Below are 27,171 nucleotides of genomic sequence, written 5' to 3'. Positions count from 1 at the left end.
ATCTCCTGCTTCCCACATTTTGGGAAGCTATGTCATCCCCAAGAAAGGGTTCTCCCTTATTCTAATGTTTGGAAGTGATCTAGCAAAAACTATGCTGGCAGAACCTATGAAGCAAAAAAAGCTTTTAAAAATAGATCTTGGGACAGACTGTATCTTTACAAGGATCATCCTTTTGGGAGAGATTTATCAGCCCTCTACTGCAATTCATGAAATCATTAATAGAGGCTTTGAGAAGATGTAGTCTGCATTTATTTCTTGGTAACCATTCCAACATTTAATAGCTCTTATTAGTAGAAATTTCTTTTTTGTGTATTTCCTAAATTATTTCTGCTGTATACTAAATTATTGCTTATTCTGTCTGAAGCATAGCAAATAGTTGGTTCCTATCCCCCATGAACAAATATTTATTAGAATTTGGAGCCTTCTTTTCCATCGGATCAGTAAATTCTGCCCCTTTTTTTTACTAGCACTTACTAGTTTTTAAAATTCAAACTTGGGGATGAACATCCTTTCTATTTTAAAGTTTTCTATGAACTTTTTAAAATGGAAAATTCTGAATTAAAAGAATCTTTTATTTTTTATTATATTCATCATTATAACTTTACAGGCTGATTCCAGTGGAGTTGAAAAGAATTGATCTATGAGGTCTATGAACTATGAGTTCTAATATAGGAAAAAAAAAATCTAGCGAGTAAAACACAGATTGATGTTTATGTTGGATAGATACTATGTACTATACATATATAGTATGTATATATATATAATGTACATATACTTAAACACATATATGTATACACACATCTATATATGTGTGTGTAATATTCACATTCCATAGGGATCAGAAAATAGAAAGCCCTGATTTACAACAAATATCTGCCCATGAAAAACTATAAAAACTATTAAAATCTATATGGTACCATTTATATTAGATCTGATTAGTTTTTTATTAAGCCTATTTTCTGATTTCCAATAAATCCTGACCCTGTGAGCTAATTCCTATTTTCAAGGTTTTATTACTATGAGAATTTTGTTACTGAATAGCACAGTCACTGTTTTATAAGGTAGCACTACCTTTTATGCAATCACTTTTACCCATGTTACCATTACATCTATTTAAATTTGCAGTTGTATTTTAAGTTGGACAACTTTAAAAGGTAATACAAATTCAAATTCAAATTGAGTTTCTATTAGATGACTGCAAAAGAGACAAACTATTTCCAAAGCTACAGATTTCTTTTTGGGAGGAATTAAAAATATAGTAAATGAACTTGGGAAAAATATGATTACATAAAAAAAAAAATAGCCTCTCATTTTTACTGTCATTACTTCAGAGTGAGGTCCCATAATTACCTAAAATATCCAGAATAAATGTCAAGGTCCTCTCAAAAAAAGAAGTTTCCACCTTTGGGAAGAAATGACTTACAGCATCTACCAGAAATGTAAATAGTATGAGTTTAGATTTGTATTAACTGTTGAGCTGAACCATTTCTTCCAACTTCTTTATGAATTTTTACTTTTAGAGTATCCATTAGCCATATAAGACTGCATTGGATTCTCTCAACAGATAAATTAGCAACAGAAACCATTTTTTTAAACACTAGGCTGCCTAATCAATTAGTGATTTTTATTTTTGGAAAAGAGCAACTGGCTGTCATATTGAGACATACTATATAATTAATACATAGTATAAGACCTTTGGGCCTTTGATGATAAGAGTATTACAAATATTTGAAAAATATAAAAGCTATTTTAAAATATTTATTGGTAATATCAAAGAAGATATTTCAAATTATCCCTTCAGTTTTTTTTTAGTCCATCATAATGCTACATTTGTTGGTATTTTGCCTTTATAAACAAAGAACATAGATTTACCAGGATGTGGTATAGAAGAGAGTGCTGGTCCTGGAGTCAGGAAGACCTGAATTCAAATCTGGCCTCCAATACATATTAGCTGTGGTCTTGGGCAAATCACTTACCCTCTCTTTGCCTCAGTTTCTTCATTTGTAAAATGGGAATAATAATAGAATTATTATCAGCAGTGTGGTGAAGACAAAGTGAGAAAATAATTGTAAAATTATTTTGTCTTCCGGCTTAGCCCAGTGTCTGTCACATAATGCTGAATAACTATTTGTATATCTCATGTCCAAAACAGAACCATTGTCTTTGCCCTTAAAATTGTTCCCTTTAACTTTCCTGTGTCTTAAGGATGACAGCACCCCTTCCATTCATCCATTTTCACAGCCTTTTATTCAGCCTTTGCTCTTCCCTCTCTATGTTTAATCACTTGCCAGATATTGTCACTTCACAATATTACTCCCATTTTTCCCCTTCTTACCACTCAAAAGGCCACCAACCTAATTCTGGCCATCATCACATAATATGAACAATTACTTTAGCTTCCTAATTGGCCTTTTTGCTTTTAGTCTCTCTGATTCCAAACATTCTCATTTCTAGTCCATTCTTCACATAGTTGCCAGTCTTATCCCCCCCAAAGCACAGGTCAGACCATGTGATTCGTTCAAAAATCTTAAGTGGCTTAACTTCTCAAATACTTAAATAATTCTCTTAGAAAAAGAAACTGAACAAGCCATAAATAAGCTCCCTGAGAAAAAATCCCCAGGATCATATGGATTTATAATCAAGTTCTACCAAACACTGAAGAACAATGAATTTCAGTACTATATAAACTATTTGAAAAAAATAGGTAAAGAAAGACTATCAAATTCTTTCTATGAAACATATACATCCTTAAAACCTAAATGAAAGAGAATAGAAACAAAGAAAATTATAGATCAGTTTTCCTAATAAATATTAATTCTAATGAAATTGATAATATAAGTGAAATGGATGAATATTTAAAAATATACAAATTTTCCAGATTGATAGAAGAGGTAATAACCCTATCTCAGAAAAAAGAAATTGAACAGTCCATAGAAAAAAATCCCCAGGACTAGATTGATTTACAAGTCAATTCCACCATACTTTTTAAAAAAAACGTTTCTAATACTATATAAACTGTTTAAAAAAACATACAAAAAGGAGCACTACCAAATTCCTTATATGACACAAATATGATTTTGATACCTAAACCAGGGAGAGCAAAAATAGAAAAAGAAAACTATAGATCAGTTTCCCCAAAGAATTTGATGTAAATTTGGAACTATGCTCAAAGGACTATAAAATTGTGCATACCCTTTGATCCAGCATTGTCTCCTGGGTCTATATCCCAAAGAGATCATAAAAGAGGGAAAAGGACTCACATATGCAAAAATGTTTATAGGAGCCCTTTTTGTAATGGCAAGGAACTGGAAATTCAGGGGATGTCTATTAGTTGGGGAATGGCTGAATAAGTTATAGTATGAATAAGAAATGATGAGCAAGCTGATTTCAGAAAAGCCTGGAAAAACTTACACAAATTGATGCTAAGTGAAGTGAGCAGAACTAAGAGAACATTGTACATAGCAACAAGATTTTGTGATGATCAATTAATGGACTTGGGTATTTTCAGCCCAATACATTTGTGATGGAAAGTGTCATCCCTATCCAGAGAGAGAACTATAGAGACTAAATGTGGGTCAAAGTATAGTATTTCCACCTTTTGCTGCTGTTGTGTTTTTGTGGTTTTTTTTTTCCTTTCTCATGTTTTATTTTTTTTTCCCCAGCAGGAAGCTGGAAGAAAAATGTTTCTAGCAAATTTCTCTAAGTAAAAGTCTCATTTCTCAAATATTTGTGAATTGAAATAAATTTATAAAATAAAAGCAATTCCACTGTTAATAAATGGTCAAAGAATATGAATAAGAAAGTTTTCAGAAGAAATTATAACTATCAATGGTCATATAAAAATACTATAACTTACTAATAATTAGAGAAATACAAATTAAGACTGCTCTGAGCTACCCATCAAAGTGGCTAACATGAAAGAAAAGGAATTCTGGAGAGGAAGTGGAAGAATAGATACACTAATGCATTATTGGTGGAATTGTGAAATAAATCATTCTAAAGAATGATTTGGAACTATATCTAAAGGACTATAAAACTATGCATATTTTTTGATGCAACAATGTTGTCACTATGCAGCCCAAAGAGAACAAAGAACAAGAAAAAGACTTACATGTACAAAAATCTTTATAACAGCTCTCTTTGTGATGGCAAAGAAATAGAAATTGAAGAGATGGCATCAATTGGGGAATGGCTGAACAAGTTGTGGTTTCAGACAAATTTGGGAAGACAAAATATTAACTTTTCGATTTGGCTTTTAAAACTCTTCAAAATTTTTTTCTAGTCCACCTTTCCAAACTTATTTAACATTTTCCAGCCTTTATGTATTTTCCATTATAGCCAAACTGGACTAATCGTTGTTTTATAACAAAATGTTTTACAGTATATTATTGCCCATCCAAATTCCTCAAATGCAACTATATATATTCCTCTTACAATTCTTAGCTTCTTCAAGGCTCAGCCCAAGTGTTGCCTTTTATAATAAGCCTGTATCTGCCTAGTAGTTGTTACTGATTTTATCCAGTTATCTTATATTTCCTTGTTTTGTGACATTTAGAAAGTTTGAGATATAATTTCTGGTTAATTTAGTAATTTTTACTAAAAATGTCAGCATGTTTAGTAAAAATAAAGGATGGTCTTTTGGCCATCTCTCTCTTAGATCAAAGACAGTCATGGGCGGGCTCATGGAAGATGAGTGTTTACTAAAGTGAACTCTGGTTAATGAGAATGAATACTACAATGAGAGGCTGAACCTCTTCAAATGAACTTTGATCATTTTCATTTAAGTTATCCCTAGGTTTGGCAATCTATTCAAAAAATTTCTTCCCCATCCAAATCTAACTAAAGCACCTTGGCTTCCCCACTTGAGTGGGATCTAAACAAGATTGTTAAGAAAGTCCAATCTTATCAACAATGTCCTGTAAGACACTGGATCTTTCCAGATCATTGTCATGAATAATCAGTCATTTCTCTCAATACTTTATATTTCCTGGGGGAGTATGAGTTCCTCAGGGTCAGTAAGTTAATTGGCAAGAATATGTTAAGCACCTGTTAAATAATAGGCATGCTGCTAAGCATTGCAGATACAAAGAAAGGCAAAAGACAACGTTGACCTCAAGAAACTAACAATCCTAAGAGGGATACAACAAATACTGGCAAATTAGATTTTAAATCTAGATACCTGAGTTTGAGTTCTGGCTTTGATAGTTGCTAACTTTGTAACCACTGGTAAGTAACATCTGTTATGAGCCTAATATATGAGCCTAATAATAAAGGCATACCAACTCTGACTTTTCACGTAGTAGTCTGTAGGAAAGTGTTTTGTAAACAATAAAGAGCTCTATAAATATGATTTACTAATGTAGTGGTGGGGTTTTACCCCTATGACAATCAATCAGCAATATTAAATATTAAGGAACTTTCCTATAGCTTAATCAAACTCTTATTCAATAGACAAGCTCTTATTCAATTTGAAAGGGCATTTTGGTTCTGGGCAGTTGAATGAAAGGCGGGTCATAATGATGCACTTTGAGTGGTCTCAGTTTCTGGTGGTCAAGAGGTTAGTGGCAATAAGAGAGTTGTTAAGAATCTCCTTTAAATCAGTCGCAGGTTTAGGAGTGAAAGAATTCACTCATTCCTGAATGATTAGTTGCAAAATAAAAGTTTGTTGTTGGATAGAAACCAATTTACCAAGAGACTGATTTCTATAGTGGCAGATCTATTGGAAAATGGAGTTTTGCACTGAGAATGTTTTCTCAGTGGGCAGAAGGGTCCTGGCAGCTGAATGAGTACCTAGGTCCATGTGCAAAGACCTTAGTTGAGGGAAGCTGTTATATTGGAGTATCTTGATGGGGGCTGGGACAGCCCAAGCTGATAAGACCAGGTGGGGGCTGGGACAGCTCAGATCAGGATTCCTCAATTGAATGAGAATTTAGAATTTCTATGGGAGTTGATTCTCTTATCCTGAAAGGTTTCGGCTAGGTCTCAACTCCTTGGAGTCTGGGAGATCCTGATCAAAGGAGACACAATCTTAGAATGATAATCTTAAAGGGAACAGTTCTCCCCCTTCAATAATACCCAGAAAACATTTTGTAACTGGTCCAAGTCAAACCTCTAAACAGAGGTGGATAGGGCACTGGATCTATAATCAAATTCAAGACCTGAATTTAAATCTAGCCACACACACTTATTAGCTATGTGACCTTAGGCACATAATCCCTCTTTGTCTCAGTTTCCTCATATGTAAAACAGGGATAATAACAATACCTACCTCTCTGGGTTTCATGAACTCAAATGAGATCATTTAAAAAGTATTTAGCAGTGCCTGGCATGTAATAAGAGCTATATTATTATGAGAGAGTTGGGCTAGATGGCCTTTGAGGTTCTGTCTATCCCTAAATCTATGATTCTATGACTTTCAGGCTGAAAATGGAATAGCTTTCAGAAATCCAATATTCCTCAAAGGTAATTTCATCCTTCAAAGTAAAAAAAGCAATGAGGGGAACTAATCCAGAACCCTGATTTTTTACTCCCTAATAAGAACTTGTAAGAATGGGATTGGGAGGCATATGACAAAGCCATAAAATAAATGAAGAGAAAGAAAGATTATAATCTCATGTTCATTGTTGATCTGTAAATGATTCTCTGGCATTTTCTCTGGCTGTCTCTTTTGCCTGGAATTTCCCTCTTCTCTGCCTCCTGTTCTCCCTGGCTTCTTTTAAATCCCAACTAAAAGCTTTCCCTAATCCCTCAATTCTATTGCCTTCCTTCTCTTAATTATTTAGTATTTTTTCCTGTATATGGCTTGCCTTGTATGCAATTTTGCAGGCTTTTTCTCTCATTTTATTGTAAGCTACTTGAAGGCAGGTTCCATCATTTGCCTCTTTTTGTATTCCTGCCATTTAGCACAATGCTTGAAACATAATAAATGCTTAATGGATGTTAATTTATTGATTAATTCTTCAGGGAAAGAACAAAATAGTGAACTAGGGGTGAATTTAAGCTAAGGGAAGCAATAGAAATTATCAAACATGAAAAATGAAAAGTATTTTTGGTAACTAATTCTAACCTCAGGGAGAGTTAATTCAGTATTTACATGTATTTTCAGGAAGGAAAATTTAAAAAAAAAAAAAAAAAGATTTCATATCACAAAGACATCAGTTGTCAAAGTAGTGAATCAGGAATTTTAGTATATTCATTAACATAACAGGCACACCTAGGACAAACTCCTAAAGTAAGTTTCCCTTCCAAAAAGCTATCACTAGTATGCACTATTCACTTTATTTCCCAGAAAAAGAAAAGATGACTTTTGACTTTACAAAAAGAGAATGTTACAAGGATTCATTTGTAGTTGATGTGAATTGTTAGCCATTTGGGGACAGAGTTACCATCTTATGTTTGTCAAATGGCCTTCTATAACAAACCTGCTGAATTCAATAAATGAGATTTTGCTTCTGTTTACTTTATCAACAAAAATATGAACAGAAATGAATGGTGAAGTGTTAATCTCCAATATCTACAGGGAAAATAAGAGAGCACCTTTCATGCCTTTGATGAGCTTTATTCATGAGACCCAAAGGAGTTACATTCCAAACTACTGAAAGTACTGTAATGCCGGAGAAATTGAAGAAAGATAGAGATTAGAAAGTATTTAATATTTTATTTGAAAGGGAGAGATTTACTGGGACCAAATGGATCCAGGGCTGAATGAGACTATCATCTCCAAGAATCCAGCCAACAATGTGAGTTCTCAATGACATATATACATGGCTCAGATACAGGGGGTAGACTGAGGCAGGGGCGGAGTCAGATGCTGAGAGCAGCAGGAACATGGGGCTAACAATCCGGTTCTGAGGGTGAGGGGAGGCATGGAGGATATCTGATAATTGAGATTACAGAATGGAAGAGGCACTTAACATTCTGATGACATGTAAGATAGAAGATCTTTCTCCTTATCTAGGTCATTATAAGGAGGGAGGGATGGTGTTGCAGGATTGAGCAGAACAATTCAGGGAAACCGAGGCAGGACACTTTAGGGAAACTGAGTCAGGGCAATTATGGAAACTGAGTCAGGACAATAAAAGAGAACTGTGGCACAACAGTACTGGTAGATTTGATTACTGAATCAGTGCCAGTAACCTGCAAAAGATCATCAGCAATAGAGGAGAACTAGAGATGGGTAAACTTTGTTCCTGTTTTCAAAGATGAGAAAAGAGCAGAGTCTGCGAACTATGGAACAAGAGAGTTGATTTTAATTTGCAGCAAAATTTTAGTATGTGTTATTGAGATGATGGTCAGCAAATAGTTCTAAAGGAGTTAGCAAACAAACCTGAGTTCCTTTTATGGTTATTAGAAGTGCAAGTATCAGAGAAACAGAGATAGAAATCTTAATATATCTACATAATAGGTATGTAGAATGATACTGCAACCCCAGAAAGCTAATATTAATTTAGTCTGTCTTCAGATGTGCCAGTTTCCTTTTATTATCCTGCGTCAGCTTCCCTAAATTGTCCTGCCTCAGTTTCCCTAAATTGTTCTGCCTCAGTTTACCTGAATTGTTCAGCCTCAATCCCTCTGGTTGCAATCCCTTTCCTGACTATTAGGACTGATATTGATGAGGTGTGGTACCAGAAGTGGGATTCCTTCTGCTTGGAGATGAGAGTTCAGAAGCGAAAGAATTTGCTAAACGCAGAGGCTGTGGTAAAACGGAGGCTTTATTGTTTAAAAAACACTACCAGGCATTCTCTTAGCAGGCATATCTTTCTCAATGGAGAAAGATTTGCAAAAAATCAGTTTTAGAAGATCTATTTTTATGATTAAGTCTAGGAAGAGTTTGATAATTCTCAATTGAATGTAAAATCTTTCCTGGGACTGTGACTTCCCATCTAGTTCAACAGGAGTTTGATTTGCTCTTGAATGGCACAGCTTATCACATTCTGAAAGGATGCAAGACCATTTGGAGCTATAAATCAAAAGGGACATGGTTTCTGTGATTTTACATAATTGTACAGAGTTCACTCAGGTCATACTGAGTTCACTCGCATCAGTGTAATTTAGGGGTGGCTACTCTAGGGTCATAAATTATAAATGTTTAATCTCAGACAAGAGGGAGATCTTCTATTTCAGACATCCTGGCTTATAAGTCCTCCTAAATTATCAAGAATTTATGGTCCTCACCTCCCAACCTGTCAGAACCATATTGATGGTCCTTTTCCTGGAAATTCCCCTCACCAGAGCTCACTCTACATCTCCCCACCACCACTCCCCCCTCTCACTCCACCCCTTCCCCTATAAAAATCCATGGAATCTCACATTCGAGGCTGAATTCTTTGAGATGAAAGTCCAATTCAGCCCTGGGGGAAAAATGGATTCTGATCTGCCCTCAGACAATCTCTCCCTTTGAGAAATTCAAATAAAATATTAAAAATGCTCTAATCTCTATCTTGCCTCAGTTTCTCCAGCATTACACAGACAGCCATGGTCTGTAGGACTAGAGATATGATAACCCTGCTATGTTCTCCTCTTATAGTGTAATGCTTAGGTATTTTATTCATTTCTGGGCACCACATTTTAGGAAAGACTGATAATTTGAAGAGCATACAGAGAAGATCGGCCAACGTGATAAAGGGCCTCAAGAGCATGTCATATAAAGATCAGTTGAAGGAATTGGGGTGTTTCATCAGAAATCTTTAACATATTCTAGGTGTGTTTGAAAATAGTAAGAAATTCAAATCCTACTCACAGTCCATATAATTTTGAGCAAATTACTTAACCTTGTTGGACCTCCGTTTCCTCAAACTATAAAGTGAGGGATTTGGACTAGATGGCCTTTCCACTTTATTCCAGGTCTAGATCTATGATCCTTTTAAATAGTCAAATGGAAAAAGAATTATTATGTATGTTTTGCTTGGCCCTAGCATGTAAAGCTAGGAGTAGTATTCAGATTTAGATTTGTTGGAAAAAAAAAAAAAGAACAAAAATTAGTGCTGTTTAAAAATTAAATAGGCTGCCTCAAGTGGTATAGGGCTGTACCTCACTAAAATCCTTTCAACAAACTTCCAATGTGGCTGACCATTTGTCTAATATGTCTGTCACATAAAGAGATTTTTTCTCAAGTGTAGTTTGGACTAGATGTCCTCCCTTGCAAGTATGAGATTCTTTGATCTTATAAAAATCCAAACATCTATATAGTTAGTTAACTTTATTTTTCTTGATACAGAATATTACTAGTTCCTTTAGCTAAGTCTATCCCTTGCTACTAAAATGGAACACTACAATCTATATAGTCCCCAGTTATAAAGATAGGGAGAACTTGGAATTTCAGTATGGCTTTGGTCATCACTTCCTATTGATAAAGTTGTTGTAGACACCAGATGATGGTAAGCTGCAAAAGTGGGGTTTGGTCATGTGAAGAATTGATAATGGCCATTTTCCTTGGCACACGTTAAGATTTATTTATGGGATTATTTACAAACAAAATGAAGGGATAAATAGACACTAGGAATGATAAATATGAAACAGAATTAGGAGAACATAGAAAGGAAAACCCCATGAATTTTGGGCATGCCCTTAAGCAGGAGACTAAATCCTGAAAAGGACTTCGCATCCCAGAATATTTATAGGTTTAAGGAGAAGAAGTGAGATTAAGAAGCATAGTAGATTTAGGAGAAATACCATGAGGCTCAGAATGCTGTGGCAGACTAACTCAAAGGAGGGCAGTGAGTATGACATGGCCATAAGTAGATTTTATAGGGAAAATTTAATCTCAGGGATATGATTGGGATTTCTAACAGGACATGTGTGATCCTGAGCAAGGTGAGGCTGCCCAAGACCCTACAGAAGATATAAGGATTAGACAAAACTTGAATTTCCACCTAGAAATAAGGTGGTACCATGGCGCTAAACTGATCACTATTGGGCCTTCTCCTTATCTGCCACAGGGTTCAGTTTTTTCAGTTTTACTTACACCCTCCATTAGGGACCTTACCACTATTAGATACATCTCTTTGGTATTGAAAATCTTCAAAGGCTTAGTTTAAGCCTCCCCATTTTTTCTATCCATGTTCCAAAATGGATAAACTCACTGAATATCCCCCCCAAAAAAATGGTCTTTAGGCACTATCTAACTCAGGATTATTTAATTTGGGGTCCATGGATATGTTTCAGAGAGCCCATTAACTTAGTAGAGAAAAAAAAATTACAATTTATTTTCACTATCCCTTAACTGAAATTTAGAATTACTTTAATTCTTAATTCTGAGATTTCTAAAAGGCTGCCAAAGAGGTCCATGACAAAAAAAAATAATAATAATAACAACCCAAGATCTATATCCTTTCAGTTTTACATATGAGTCAGTCTAGACTCTGAAAGGGAAATTTACCTTCCAAAGAATCATATAGCTACTAAGTCAGAATTTAAACACAAGTCTTATCAATTCAAATGGATTAGAAGCTTTTTACCTTCAGAAAAACTCTTTCCCCAAAGCTTCTTTATTGTCCCTACTGGCCAGAGGTAAACATTAACATATACCTGGTTACTTTCTTTTGAACTATACAAAACATCATTTAAGATTTGAGTCTGAGGCTTTCATAAATATTAAATGTTTTGGTAGCCTAGCATTTAAATGTTACTAACATATAAATAAATAATTCATTGTTTTATAATTTGTATTCTTTATTGAATAGCTTTATACCCTATTTCTTTTTCTTTTAAAGCTCTTGCAGCTAATTGCGAAATCCCAGTTAACTTCATTAAGTGGAGTAGCACAAAAAAATTATTTTAACATTTTGGATAAAATCGTCCAAAAGGGTAAGAATGATTGATATGTTGATGTTTGGGGTCATATTCAAAACCTTTTTCTGTGATATAATTTTGTTTTTTATGTATACTGCTTTTATCAGTTGTTAAAGTCAAAGTTGTTATAAGAAATTGAACATAAACCTTTTAATTCTAAATAGTTCATGCTTTTCTATTGGTGACATTTGTAACAAGCATGCAAAGTATCATTCTGATAATTAAAAAGGTGACTTATTCCTTAAATTTTGGAGACATTTTACCTCTCTTAGATAGCTCCTTACAAATGCCCTAACCAAAAAATTAATCAGCTGTCAATTTTTCAATTTACACATTAGAAAATCCAGTGATTTGTTTGTTTGGGTAGCAGATACTTCTGAGATTAACTAATAGTTATTAATAAGTGAAGGTAAATTGCCTTTCAGAAGTTTGTTTTGAATTCTCTGTCAGGTAATTGGGCTATCCATATATAATGGTGCCCATATAAATATCTATTTTTTAGTACCCATAGTGGGGCACCTAAATGGTCAGTAAATAGAGTGCTGAATGTGGAGTCAGGAAAACTTAGGTTCAAATCTGGCCTCAGACACTTAAAAGCTATATGATCCTGAGCAAGTCACTTAATCCCTTTTTGCCCTAAACCACTGGAGAAAAAAATGGTGAATGCCTCCAGTATGTTTGCCAAGAAAACCCCTTGGACAATGAGGGCCAGAGGGTAATGAAGAGTTGAGCACACCTTGAATAACAGAACAAGTGAACGTGTAAAAAATCTATGTTTAAAAGTATACATAACACTTAAACATTACATTGCTTTACAATTATAATGCTAAAATCATTACTAACAGTATACTGAAATATCATTGCCTTTTTAAAGAAAAATTGTAAAAATTCCCTCTAGCCACTATTTCCCCCCCCCAAAAAAAAAAAAAATTACTACTAGGTAGTCATGAAAAATATCATTTTTTCCTATTGATTATCTTGAAAGCATTGCCTGTTCAAAACTATGTTAAAAATTGAAAAATTTTAAATTGATGATTAACTCCAGCATCAACTCTCTTACATTATCTTTATTTTTTTCTAGTTTTGGATGACCAACAAAATCCTCGCCTAATCAAAGATCTTCTGCAGGATCTGAGCTCTACACTTTGTATTCTTATTAGGGGAGTAGGAAAATCTGTTTTGGTTGGAAATATCAATATTTGGATTTGCAGGTTAGAAACCATCCTTACCTGGCAACAACAGTTACAAAACCTTCAGATGAACAAGGTATGTATATGCATGGTTTTTCCTTTACTGTACAATACAGACTTAATAGTACCAGCAATATACAGAATGTTTTATAAAGAAAGAAGCATCACAATTCAGCAAGAAGGCTATTGGGTTAGAAATCAAAGAATCTGGGTTCAAATTCCACTTATCTTTATTGTCTAGATCTTGGACTGGTCATGTAATCTCTTTGGCTCTTGGTTTCCTCCTTTTTTCTTTTTATTAGTTTTTGACATTTACTTTTATAAGATTTTAATTTCTACTTTTTCTCTCCCTTTCTTCTCATCTCATTAAAATGGGAATCAGTCTGACATAAGTTATACATGTACAAGTATGAAAATCTGTTAAACATATTTCCACCAGAGTCATGTTGTGAAAAAAGAATCAGAACAAAGGGGAAAAACAATGAGAGGGAAAAAAAAGTGAAAATAGTATGTTTCAATCTGCATTCAGATTCCATAGTTATTTCTTTCGATGTAGACAGCATTTTCCATCATGAGTCTTTTAGAATTTTCTTAGATCTTTGTATTGCTGAGAAGAGCAAACAAATTCAACCAAAATTGATCATTGCACAATGTTGCTGTTACTGTATATAATGTTCTCCTGGTTTTGCTCACTTTACTCAATATTAGTTCATGAGTTTCCTCCTTTTTAAAATGAGAGGGTTGAATTCCATGGTATCTAAGGTGTCTTCTCAATCTAAATCTATGATCCTTGATGCTCTGATTCTATACTTTAATTTGCTCTAAAATTATAGCCAGAACTTCCATATTATCAGTGTCTACATATATCCCTTGGCAGAGCATTCTGACCTCATATTGGTCTAATCAGCCACAGTCAGAGATACTGTAATTCGATTCTAATATAGTAATATCTTTTTGGTATTCTTTGAGAACAAAGGACAACAACCAATGACAATTATAGATTTGAACTATACTTGTTTTGCTCTAAAATATTTTAAGATGAATTAGGATCAGAAGAAAACTTTAAAAGTTCACTAATTGCTGCTGTTCATTTACCAAGCATTTATGTATTCTTATTAGGGGAGTAGGAAAATCTCTTTTGGTTAGAAATATCAATATTTGAATTTGCAGGTTAGAAACCATCCTTACCTGGCAACTACAGCTGCAAAACCTTCAGAAAAAGTTAGTGTAGACTAGCTGAAATCATTTTACTTCTGAGATTCTATGATTCTGAAAAGCACCCTAAACTATTGTGGCCCTTTGCTTTTATATGGCATCCTCCCCACAAAGGCTGCTACTTTGCCTATCAACCTGATTAATGAGCTTCCACATTTTACTGTTCAGGTACATTCTTTCCGTAAGACTCCATTATTTTCCCTACTTCTTTGAAAGACACATTAAACATTTTCTTCCCTCCACATTCCAGAAGGGATTCACACCCTAACCAAGAATCTTCCCTCTAACATCCCTCCCTGTTGAGGAGCCATTTAACCTCAACTTGAGAATCTCTTGTAGTGGAAGACTCACTATATCCTGAAGTAGTATGTTGGGGCAATACCAATCACTAGGAAGTTTTTCATTATATCAAGGCTAAATCATAATTTTAAACTTTGATCTTTTGGGACCAAGCAATATAAGTCCAATCTTTATTCTTTTATAACTGTCCACAAATACCTCAGAAGAAAGTCATCATGTTTTCCTTGCCCCCAAGTTATCTGTTCTTATATTAAATATCTCTAGTCCCTTCAGTTAATTCCTATATTGTGTGGTTTGTACTTATCATATCCATCATGTTTATTCTTCTTTCGATTTCCTCTAACTTATTAGTTTCCTTCCTAGAAATCTAAGATTATAGACCCAGAGCTAGAAAGAACCACAGAAGCCATCTAGACCCCTGCCCCCTCATTTTAATGACTAAAAAATTTAGTCTAAGGATAAACAGCTAGTTGGTGGCAATGGCAGAAGTTCGGTTTGAGTCTTAAGTCCTAACTTTAAATCTAGTGTTCTTTCCATCACACTCCACTGTCTCCCTAAAATGTATCCAAAGCCAAATATATTATGATTATGAAAAAAAAAATGTGATAGTATCAACTTTTTTATCTAGATACCATTCTTAAAATATACACTGGATAGATGATAGGATTTTAACTTATTTGTTTGTCATGTCTCTTACTTAATGAGTTCACAATTTACTAAAACTCTGTCTCTGGAATATAAATAATTACTTAGGAATATTGACCTCATTCTGTAATAAGTTGATTTTTTGGAACCAGATTTACAGAATTTTAGAATTGAATGAGACCTCGTCCATCCCATGCCCAAAGGGAAGCCACATTATAATGTAGTCAACATACTACAGTTAACCTCTATTTGTAGACATCCAGAGTACTCACATTTTCTTCTCATAATCCTCTAGGCAACTGATTCCATTCTGGGTTAGCTCTGGTAGATTTTTTTTTTTTTAACATTAGGCCCAAATCTGACATTTTCACCTATTATTACTGGTTTTGTGATCTGGGGCCAGAGAGAACAAGTCTAATGTCTTCTCATTTAGGTACTTGAAATTTGTATTATATGCTCACAAACCTTTGTTTCTCCAGGCTAAAATGGCATCTTTAATTATCAAGCAGTTCCTTTATGAACTCAAAGATGTCTACTCTTCTAGTTTCCCTACTCTAAATACTCATCAGTTTATTTGTGTCTCCTCTGAATACAATACTCCAGACTATTTCTGGAATACCCAAAATAGTTTTCTGACAGACTCTCTTATTAGAGCGTAAGATCAAATATGCATTTTGGGTTGCCAGATCATATTGCTGACATACTGAATTCACAAACCACTAAAAATCTCTAGATCTTTTTCAAACAAATTAATATTTAGCTATGTCTCCCACATCTTGTAATTCTGAGGTTGATTTCTTTAACCCAAACCTAAGATTTGCATTATTCCCTACTGGATATTCCATTGGATATCATCTTACTAGATTCAAACCAGTATTCTTACCTGTCAGTCATTTTAGATCCTGACTCTGACATAAGTTTCTTAATTCTCCCTTCTAGTTTTGTGTCATTTGAAAATCTTATAAACATGACATGAATCCTTGACAAAAAAAAAAAAAAAAAAAAAGCAGGCAGTGTCAATAAATCTGATAATTTAAGTGAAACGGAAGAAAACTTACAAAAATATAGGATGCCCAAATTAACAGAAGAGGAAGTAAATTACTTAAATACTCCCATTTTAGAAAAAAAAAATTGAACAAGCTATTGAACAAGCTATTAATCAACTCCCTAAAAAAAAATCTCCAGGGACAGATGGATTTACATTCACAAATGTGAATTCTATCAAATATTTAAAGAACAATTAATTCCAATACTATGAAAACTATTTGGAAAAATAGGGAAAGGAGGAGTCCTACCAAAATCTTTTTATTACACAAATGTGGTGTTGATACCTAAATTATATAGGGTAAAACAGAGAAAGAAAATTATAGACCAATTTCCCTAGTGAATATTGATGCAAAAATCTTAAATAAAATATTAGCAAAGAGATTAATTACAGCAGGTCATTACCAGGATAATACATCATGACCAAGTATGATTTATACCAGGAATGCAGGGCTGGTTCAATATTAGGAAAACCATTAGCATAATTGACTATATCAATAACCAAACTAACAAATCATATGATCAACTCAATTGATGCAGAAAAGGCATTTGACAAAATCCAACACCCATTCCTATTAAAAACACTTAAGAGAGCACCAGGCTTGAAGTCAGGGGGACATAAGTTCAAATCTGGTCTTAGACACTTAACATCTCCTACTTATGTGACCCTGGACAAGTCACTTAACCCTGATTGCCTAAGGGGGAAAAAAACCACTAAAGAGTATAGGAATAAATGGAGTTTTCTTTAAAATGATCAGTAGCCTGTGTAATAGGGATAAACTAGAACCATACCCAATAATTTTAGGGATGAAACAAAGTTGCCCACTATGACCATTACTATTCAATATTGTATTAGAAATGTTAGTTTTGGCAATAAGAGAAGAAAAAGAGATTAAAGGAATTAGAGTTAGTAATGAGGAAACCAAATTACTACTTTTTGCAGATATGATGGTATGCTTAAAGAATCCTAGAGAATCAACTAAAAAACTACTAGAAACAATTCACAATCTTAGCAAAGTTGCAAGATATAAAATAAATCCACGTAAATCATCAGCATTTTTATATAATACCAACATAGTGTGGCAGCAAGAGATAAAGAGAAATTCTATTTAAAATATCTGTAGATAATATAAAATATTTGAGAGTCTACTGCCAAAGCAAAATCAGGAACTATATGAATACAGTTACACACATAAGTGTTCACACAATTAAAAGTCAGATCTAATCAATTGGAAAAATATCAAGTCTCATGATTAAGGCAAAAGAATATAATAAAAATGACAATACTACCTAAATTAATCTACTTATTGAGTGTCATCAAACTCCCAAGAAATTATTTTATAGAATTGGAAGAAATAGTAATAAAGTTTATCTGGAAGAACAAAAGGTCAAGAATTTCAAGGGAATTAATGAAAAAAATGTAAATGAAGGTATGTTAGCTGTGCCAGACCTAAAATTATATTAGAAAGCAGAGATCATCAAAATCATTTGGTACTGGCTAAAAAATGAAGCAGGTGATTAGTGAAATAGGTTAGGATCATAGGACAAAATAGTCATTGACATAATCTAATGTCTGACAATCCCAACAACCCCAGTTTTGGGGATAAGAACTCACTATTTGATAAAAACTGCTAGAAAATTGAAAAGTAGTGTGGCAGAAACTAGGCATTGACCCATACTTAACATACTTAACCCATAACTTAACCTATCTATACCAAGATAAGGTTGAAATGGGTTCATGATTTAAACATAAAGAATGATATTATAAGCAAATTACAAGAATACAGTATAGTGTACCTCTCACCATCTGTGGAAAAAGAAGAAATTTGTGGCCAAAGAACTTAAGTATTTTATTGAATACAAAATATATGATTATGATGTTATGTTAAGTTAAAAAGGTTTTGTACAATTAAGACAACTCTGAGATACCACTACACACCTGTCAGATTGGCTAGAATGACAGGGAAAGATAATGGGGAATGTTGGAGGGGATGTGGGAAAACAGGGACACTGATACATTGTTGGTGGAATTGTGAACACATCCAGCCATTCTGGAGAGCAATTTGGAACTATGCTCAAAAAGTTATCAAACTGTGCATACCCTTTGATCCAGCAGTGTTTCTACTGGGCTTATACCCCAAAGAGATACTAAAGAAAGGAAAGGGACCTGTATGTGTCAAAATGTTTGTGGCAGCCCTGTTTGTAGTGGCTAAAAGCTGGAAAATGAAAGGATGCCCATCAATTGGAGAATGGTTGAATAAATTGTGGTATATGAATGTTATGGAATATTATTGTTTTGTAAGGAATGATCAGCAGGATGAATACAGAGAGGACTGGCGAGATTTACATGAACTGATGCTGAGTGAAATGAGCAGAACCAGGAGATCATTATATACCTCAACAATGATACTGTTTGAGGATGTATTCTGATGGAAGTGGATCTCTTCGATAAAGAGAGCCTTAATTGATCAAAGATGGACAGAAGCAGCTACACCCAGAGAAAGAATACTGGGAAATGAATAATCATTTTTGTTTTTCTTCCCGGGTTATTTTTACCTTCTGAATTCAATTCTCCCTGTGCAACAAGAAAACTGTTCGGTTCTGCACACATATATTATATCTAGGATATACTGCAACCCATTCAACATGTAAAGGACTCTTGCCATCTGGGGGAAGGGGTGGAAGGAGGGAGGGGAAAAATCGGAACAGAAGTGAATGCAAGGGATAATGCTGTAAAAAATTACCCTGGCATGCGTTCTATTAATAAAAACTTATTTAAAAAATAATAATAAAAAATAAAAAAAAATGTCCATCTTTCATCATAAAAAAAAAAAAAGGTTTTGTACAAACAAAATCAATGCAGACAAGATTAGAAGATAAACTAGGAAAAAATTTGTACACTTAAGGGTTCTGATAAAGGCCTCATTTCTAAAATATATAGAAAATTGACTCAAATTTAGAAGAATTCAAGACATTCTCCGATTGATAAATGGTCAAAGGATATGAACAGACAATTTTTTATCATAACTTTTTATTGACAGAACATATGCATGGGTAATTTTTTACAACATTATCCCTTGTACTCCTGTTCCAACTTTTCCCTTCCCTCCCTCTACTCCCTCCCCTAGATGGCAGGCAGTCTTATACATGTTAAATATGTTGCAGTATATCCTAGATACAATATGTGTCTGCAGAACTGTACAGTTCTCTTGTTGCACAGGGAGAATTGGATTCAGAAGGTAAAAATAACCTGGGGAAAAAAAAACAAAAAATGCACACAGTTCACACAATTTCCCAGTGTTCCTTCTCTGGGTATAACTGATTCTGTCCATCACTGATCAATTGGAACTGGATTAGATCTTTTCTTTGTCGAAGATATCCATTTCCATCAGAATACATCCTCATACAGTATTGTTGTGAACAGACAATTTTCAAATGAAAAAATTGAAACCATTTCTAGACACATGAAAATCTGTGTTCTAAATCACTATCAAAGAAATGAAAATTAAGATAACTCTTGAGGTACCACTACACACCTCTCACAATGGCTAAAATGACAGAAAAAGATAATGTTGAATTTTGGAGGAGATATGGGAAAACTGGGAAACTAATACATTATTGTTGGAATTGTGAACTGATATCAGCCATTCTGGAGAGCAATTTGGAACTATGACCAAAGGGCTATCAAACTGATTATACCCTTGGACCCAGCAGTGTTCCTACTGAACTTATATCCCAAAGAGATCATCAAAAAGGGAAAAGGACCCACATGTGCAAAAGTGTTTTTAGCAGCCCTTTTGTAGTGTCAAGAAATTGGAAACTGAATGGATGAGTTGGAGAATGGCTGAATAAGTTATGGTATATGAATGTTATGGAATATTATTGTTCTATAAGAAACGATCAACAGAATAATTTTAGAGAAGCCTGTGTTGATGTATTAATGCTAAGTGAAGTGAGCAGAACCAGGAGATCATTATACATGACAACAACAAGACTATATGATGAGCAATTCTATCTTCGGCAATGAGAGGATCCAAATCAGTTCTGAAATGAGTGTGGGCCACAACATAGCATTTGTGCTCTTTCTGTTGTTGTTTGCTTGCATTTGTTTTTATTCTCATTTTTTTTTCCTTTTTGATCTGATTTGTCTTGTGCAGTATGATAATTGTGGAAAATATGTATAGAAAAATTGCATATGATTAACATATTGGATTGCTTGCTATCTGAGGTAGGGGGAAGGAGGGAAAAACTTGGAACACAAGATTTTGCAAAGATGAATGTTGAAAATTAGCCATGCATATGTTTTGAAAATAAAAAGATTTCATTTTAAAAAATAAAAATAAATTTAAATTACCCTGGAAACTTCCTTCCCAGTTGATATTAAGTCATTCATGACTATTCTTTGAGTCTGGCCATTTATCAAGTACTAAAGACAGCTAAATAAACCACTGTCTAAGCTATATTTCTCCTTTTTTCCCCATATACTTTGCTAAAAGTATACTTTGCCCCATACTTTGCTAAAAGTAAATTAAATCTATAACATTCCTTATGTACCTTGTTTAATAATCCTATCAAAAAAGGAAGTCACTTCTTTTCATTCTTTTATCACTTAACAGTCAGAAATATGCTTCTTTCCTCTTTGTGGTCCCAATGTCTTTTCTCTAGATCTTTGATTTAGGAATCCAGCCACAACCCAAAAGGACAATATGCAGTATACCCAGCTCCCACAACCCCTGTTTGCCTCAATTAGTGCTGCAAATAGTTGTAATGTGGACAGATGTATGATATATACTATTCCTCCAATTTGATTCTATAGAGGTTTGCTTTATTGAATTGGTAAATTCATTACCAAAAAAAGAATGAACTAAGAAAAGAATATTTATCTTGATTTCTGAAGCAACATTGTAAAAGTGACTCAGAAAAACATATTCATAGATTACATTCATGACACCAGCTATCATTGTTAGTAAGCAGTTATTTGTTTAAGCAAATACTGAAGATTGAAACTCCAAGAAGCAAATTTGACCTCATAGTTGTCACTAAGACTTGGGGTAATTAAGCCTATAACTAAAATCTGACCCTGTACCACTTTCTCAGAAGAAATAAGATAGGAAAAAGTAGGTAGAAAATGAAATAGTGTTTTAAGATATATTCATGTGAGAAAACTCATACACTAAAGAAAGAAAAGTTAATGGAGAATATTTATATGAATATCAATGGAGGGGAAAACAGAAGCAATTTTATTATTTGAGCACTGATACTGCAAGAGACCTGAACAGAAGGAACAACTAGATAAGGAATTTGGGAAATAGATCATTGTCTGATTCAGAGACATAACAATGGAGAGGATCTTCCATTGTCCAGTTTTCAAGAGCTCTCTACTAACACAACAGAGAAGTAAAACAGCACAAAATAAAATAAAATTCAGTTCACAAACAAAACATACATATACTAGCAAAATTTATGAATTGATAGATACAGCTAACCGCACCCAGGGAAAAGAGGAAAAACTAAGATAGGTATTATAGATTTCTCAGACATATTCCAGAGGATTGAAATATTCTTGTCCTGGTCCATAAATTGATTTTTATGCTATCACCTGCTATACAAAAACTATCAGCCAGTGATTTGGGGAGGAAGGGAAAAAGTAGCAATGACAACTAATAACTTTTTGATTTTCCTTAATGATAATCTATCTTTCTCATCCATCCAAATGTGGAGGAGTGTATGAAAGGGAATTCAATTTTGAGTCTGATTCTCACCACCAGGAAAGTATTGATTGTTGCTATGGAAATGATGGGAATACTGGGACAAAGTGATAATTTCTTCTTGTAACTTGTGATAGAAGAAAACTATCAGAGCATATTAGGTTTTGTAGAGCAGTTTGCTCTATATTTTGTAGAGTAAATTGAAAACAGTTCAGAAGATGGATAAGTAGGAGTCCATGAATTAAAATTCTTTGCATAAAGACTGTTCAAGAAGTAAATGAAGTTGACTGAAAAAATTTTATGTGGTTACACAGGAATGATGTGGTTAGTGGCAATGCAGAGAGTTGTGAGAATCCCCTCTGGTTGAAGCACAGATCCAATATGAAAGAATTTGCAAATCCCAAAAGTCTAAACGTCAAAAAGGATTTTTATTGGCACTAAGAAGCCAGCTTTGCTAGGAAGACAGACTCCTCAATGGCAAGGTCCTGTCAGAGAAATAACAAAGGTTATCACTTAGAAGAGGGTATCTTCACAGTGGGCAAAAATTCCTGGCAGGCAGCTGTTCCAAGAAGAGAGGTCCCTTGGCAAAGTATAATCCTATTTAGGACTTCTGCAGAGATTTGGAGTTCAGAGTTGTCTTATTGGTAGTCTGGGGCTGGGGCTTCCATTGAGTGAGATTCCTTCAATGTTGTCAGTGCCCTCAGGCCTAGATTTCCAGTTGAAAAGAGTATTTATTTTGGCATTTCAAGCCATTTATTAGGAATACCAGGCTCAGATCTCCAACTGAATAAAATCAGTTTGAAGGCTTTTTTCCCAGAGCCTGGAATTTAGAGAATCTGGGCCACCCCAAAAGATCAATGGAGGGTGATTTGACCAAGATCTCCAATTGAATGACACAGCTTAACCTGGGAAAAGGCTTGTCTGGGAAAGTATGCTTTTTCCAGACTTTTCGGAGTCTAAGACCCCGAATCTAGTTTCAGGCTTCACTCCCATCAGGAATCCCACCAATATGCCCATTCTCCCCTACATATATACTTACTTAGACACACCCACACACACACACACACACACACATAGAATAATACATATATGTATATGTGATAGAATCAAAGGCAAGTAACAGGAATGAATATATAATATATAATAGCTTTCCATGGTATTATAAAAATAGAACCGAGAGTACTAAAACTCAGAAAAAAATCAAAGTTGTAATACAATGCTAAGAGCCACCAAAAAAAAAGATTTTACTTATTTTGTTATTTTTAAGTTATCTTGGAGAAAAGATTAAGATTAAAAAATAGAAATGCAGCTTGGGTTAGATAGGAAAAGGATAATTTAAAAGGGAGTAGAGATAGATACTTAGTTCTTACCTTTTTTTCTACTAAAAATATTAAATTTTTAGTAGATTGAATAACATACTGAAAAGGAATTTGGCTGATCCAGATGGACCACATTACTGGGAACTTCAAGAACTGGCAAATATTGCTGTCATGATATTTGAAAGATCAAGAAGAGGAAAGATTACAAAGGACTGAAAAAAGGCAAATTTTCTCCTTATTAAAAAAATACAAGTAGAGAATGGAGTTTTCAAGCTATAGACCAATGAAGTTGACTTTGAATTCTGGGAAAATTCTAAAACATCATTAAGAGGTGGCTAGTGAATATCTAGAAAAGATTGAAGCACAGTATTTTCATCTTTTTGGGTTTTTTTTTCCCTTGTGTTTTTTTTCCCCTCTTTTGGTGTGATTTTTCTTGTACAACATGACAAATATGGAAACATGTTTAAAAGAATTGCACATATTTGACTTATATTAGATTGCTTGGGGAGGAAGGAGATAAGGAAAGGGGAAAAAAATTAGAATACAAAGTCTTACAAAAACAAATGATCAAAACTATCTTTACATGTATTTGAAAAATAAAATACTATTTTAAAAAAAGAGAAGTTTAATTTCAAAAAGTCAACATGTCTTCCTCAAAAACAGATCATGCAGAACTAATTTTATTTCCTTTTTGACAAATTTACTAAACTAGTCAACTAGAGCATTGTTGTAGCAAAGCATTTGATGAAGTGTCTCAAGATTATTCTTGGGTTGACGGACAAAAGCAGCTACACCCAAAGAAAGAACACTGGGAAACGAATGTGAACTATCTGCATTTTTGTTTTTTCTTCCCGGGTTATTTATACCTTCTGAATCCAATTCTCCCTATGCAACAAGAGAACTGTTCGGTTCTGCAAACATATATTGTATCTAGGATATACTGCAACATATCCAACATATAAAGGACTGCTTGCCATCTAGGGGAGGGGGTGGAGGGAGGGAGGGGAAAAAAAAAATCGGAACAGAAATGAGTGTCAATATAAAGTAATTATTAAATAAAAATTAAAAAAAAAGATTATTCTTGGGTTAAAGATGGAGGATGTGTATTAGACAAAAGTACAGTTAATAATTCAAAACAGATTGAATGACTATGCTTGGTCATTGTTAATGGTTCAGTTTAGTGTCTCCAATATAGTGCTATTAAGGAATTAATGCTTGATTCTGTACTGCTTTACATTTTCAGTGACTTATTTTATCAGTGATTTGGATAAAGGCATAGATGACATGCTTATCTGATCTGTACATGACACAAAGATAACACACTGGATAACAGTCAAGATCCTAAAAGGTGTTGATAGGTTCAAACACTGAGCCAAATCTAATGAGATGAAGTTCAGTGTGGACAAATGTAGTCTTATTGGGTTGAAAAATTCAGCTTCATAAATACAAGATGATTGATTAGATAATCTGAAAAAAGATATAGAGGCTTCAAAAAAAGTTCATTTGATGTTGGTCCCCATTAAAATAATCTTAGCCTAGAGGAATAAAATGTAGATATACTCTCTGCACCCTGCTCTGGTCAAACCAGACTTAAAATATCATATTCTATGGCTATCCAAAAATGAAATAAGCTCCCTTTGGTAATGGTAGATTCCCTTTTTTAAGCTGAAAATTGATGGCTATTTGTTGGCTATGGCATTTCCTTTCATATATGTATTTTTTGCTCTAGATAACTACTGAGATCATAAGATCACATAATCCTAGATTTAGAAAGGTCCTTAGTGGTCATCTAGCCCAAGTTGCTCATTTTCCAGTGAAGAGACCAGAGAAGTAAAGGTAGCAAAGCTGGATTCAATGCATGGCATTTAGCTCCAAATACAATTATTATTTCTACTGCACATCCCCTAGCCTCTTAATTGCTTTTGTTACTTCCTTTTCAAGGTAATTTCTAATGATAGTTTTCCTTTTTACAGAATCCCATTATTTACATGGCATAGAGTGTAAGTTTCTTAATGTTTTTATGATCATTTTCTCCAGTTCTCATTTTGCATTTTTTTCCTGGTTCATATTATTATTGATAGTAGGGAAAGAAAGTGGATGAAAGTAAATCTGGACTTGGTATGCCTACATTGCTTTATGACAGCTTGTTCTTTTTGTACCCACTCTTACTACTTTCCATGTCCTTTTTTATTCTCACATGATTTTATGAGTTACTCTGAGGATTTTTACTTTCCCTTATGAATGTTGGTTGAAACCAGTGATAAAAGCTCATTCTCAATGTTAAATGATTGAGTTGCATTATGTAGCTTCTAAGTAAGCCAACTAAATTAGCCGGAGACTGCTTAATATAAGTCATGGTCTTTCAACCTGCTGGTCTAATGCTGAATTGGTGCTTTATGTTTATTCATAGTCAATTTTAAGGTGATACCAGAAAGTCAGAGAGTAGAACAATAATGACCAAAGGCTTCCACAGATCATCGATAGTCTGACGTACAGGACCATTTCTTGAAATTAAATTCAGCTTGGCCTCAGAGAATCCGGTTGCTTATTTCCAACTCCTAACACCATTTTTTTCCATGCATTATTCTAACAAAAGATCTTGGTAACCTTACCAAAAAAATCTCAAATTTTAATTTACCAGAAATACATGGAATATGATTATAGATTGGTAAGTTTCTAAAAACAGCAGCAATCTTTCTCCCAATAATCTTAATTAAACAGTACTTCTATCTGATAATTCTGAGAGATTTGGTCCTACCAGTTCATTTCCTTGACATAAAATTTAGTTTGCCAATTTGGGACTGGGGATGAGAAATCTACTGCTTTTCAGTATGCATTTTTTAAGCCATAATTGAGCCATAATAAATTAACCATTTCAAAAACCTTCTTTTGACAGAAATGCTATGTACCTGGAACCAGCTAACATTTTCTCCTTTAAAATTTCCCCCAAACACGTTAATGTTGAGAAGCTCACTATTTCTTTGGTGAATATATTGTAAAAGTAAAAAGCAGCTGCATATCTTCTTCATAGCTCTGAGATTTAATCACTTTTTAAAATTGATCTATTACATATCTTCCCATTTTTCTAGCAGATCCTGTAGTAAAAGTGTTGTTTTTTTCCTGAGGCAATTGAGATTAAGTGATTTGGCTAGGGTCACAAAATAATCATTATTCTTAATCCATAAAGCATCTAACTTTTTATGACCATCCATCATATACATTCCCTCTTTGAAGGCAAGTAGTACTTGCTTTCTCAAATTAGCAGTGTGGTAGTTAGTTCTGAGACCTCACAGAAGTAGATATGGCATAAATACTAAATAAATAAAGAAAAAAATTCCATAGAAGGTTTTCAGTCTGGCACAAACAGCTTCATTTTGCTTTGGAGATGTCTTTGTTCTTCTTGGTAGATGAAAGGTTTGAAAATCCTTTAAAAAGAAATTCTGGTATTTAATCATATTTTGAAAAGCCAGGGTGGCAGCTGTGTGGATAGTTAGTAGTTTTGATTAGAACCCTGTAGTTCCTCCAAATGTTTGAAGTGATTCCTGCAAAAAGATCTATGTGTATACCGATACATGGAAAACTTTGCCTATTTGTCTGTTTGTTTAAGCATTATTTTGTGAAATTGAATAGTATCATTCTTTGCAAAGGTGAATCTGCAAACTACTTTCTTCCCTAAAACATTTTGATCTTTTGCCTGAAGGTAGAATTAGTATGCTGCTACTTAACCAGTTCTTTGATTCTTTATGAATCTTACATGGCAGGGGCAGCTAGGTGGCTCAATGAGTAGAGCACCAGCCCTGAAGTCAGGAGGACCTGAGTTCAAATATGGTCTCAGACACTTAACACTTCCTAGCTGTGTGACCCTGGGCAAGTCACTTAACCCCAGTTGCCTCAGGAAAAAAAAAAAAAAAAAGAATCTTACATGGCAATTGAAAATACATTACTGTCTATAAACATACC

The 27,171-nt window shown here is 34.1% G+C and overlaps 1 protein-coding gene and 1 long non-coding RNA gene across 7 annotated transcripts in view; one reads left to right on the top strand and one right to left on the bottom strand.

Annotated features, from left to right (window-relative positions):
• The window catches only part of FBXO25 (F-box protein 25), a 106,497-nt gene that overhangs the window by 62,586 nt on the left and 16,740 nt on the right, over positions 1 to 27,171 (top strand). For all 6 annotated transcript variants that reach the window (XM_051976013.1, XM_051976014.1, XM_051976010.1 and 3 more), the window contains 2 exons: positions 11,712 to 11,805; positions 12,872 to 13,056. In XM_051976013.1, coding sequence (XP_051831973.1) covers positions 11,712 to 11,805; positions 12,872 to 13,056 — 279 coding nt within the window. The remainder of the gene's footprint in view (positions 1 to 11,711; positions 11,806 to 12,871; positions 13,057 to 27,171) is intronic.
• Positions 18,589 to 27,171, bottom strand: part of LOC127548567 (uncharacterized) — a 237,980-nt gene continuing 229,397 nt past the window's right edge. Inside the window, exon 2 of the long non-coding RNA XR_007950430.1 lies at positions 18,589 to 18,740. This is a non-coding gene — a long non-coding RNA (uncharacterized LOC127548567). The remainder of the gene's footprint in view (positions 18,741 to 27,171) is intronic.

The sequence above is a fragment of the Antechinus flavipes genome, chromosome 2 (assembly GCF_016432865.1).
Source record: "Antechinus flavipes isolate AdamAnt ecotype Samford, QLD, Australia chromosome 2, AdamAnt_v2, whole genome shotgun sequence".
Classification (NCBI taxonomy): Eukaryota; Metazoa; Chordata; class Mammalia; order Dasyuromorphia; family Dasyuridae; genus Antechinus; species Antechinus flavipes.
Note: the sequence above shows the minus strand (reverse complement) of the source record. Positions and strands in the feature narration are given on the sequence as shown.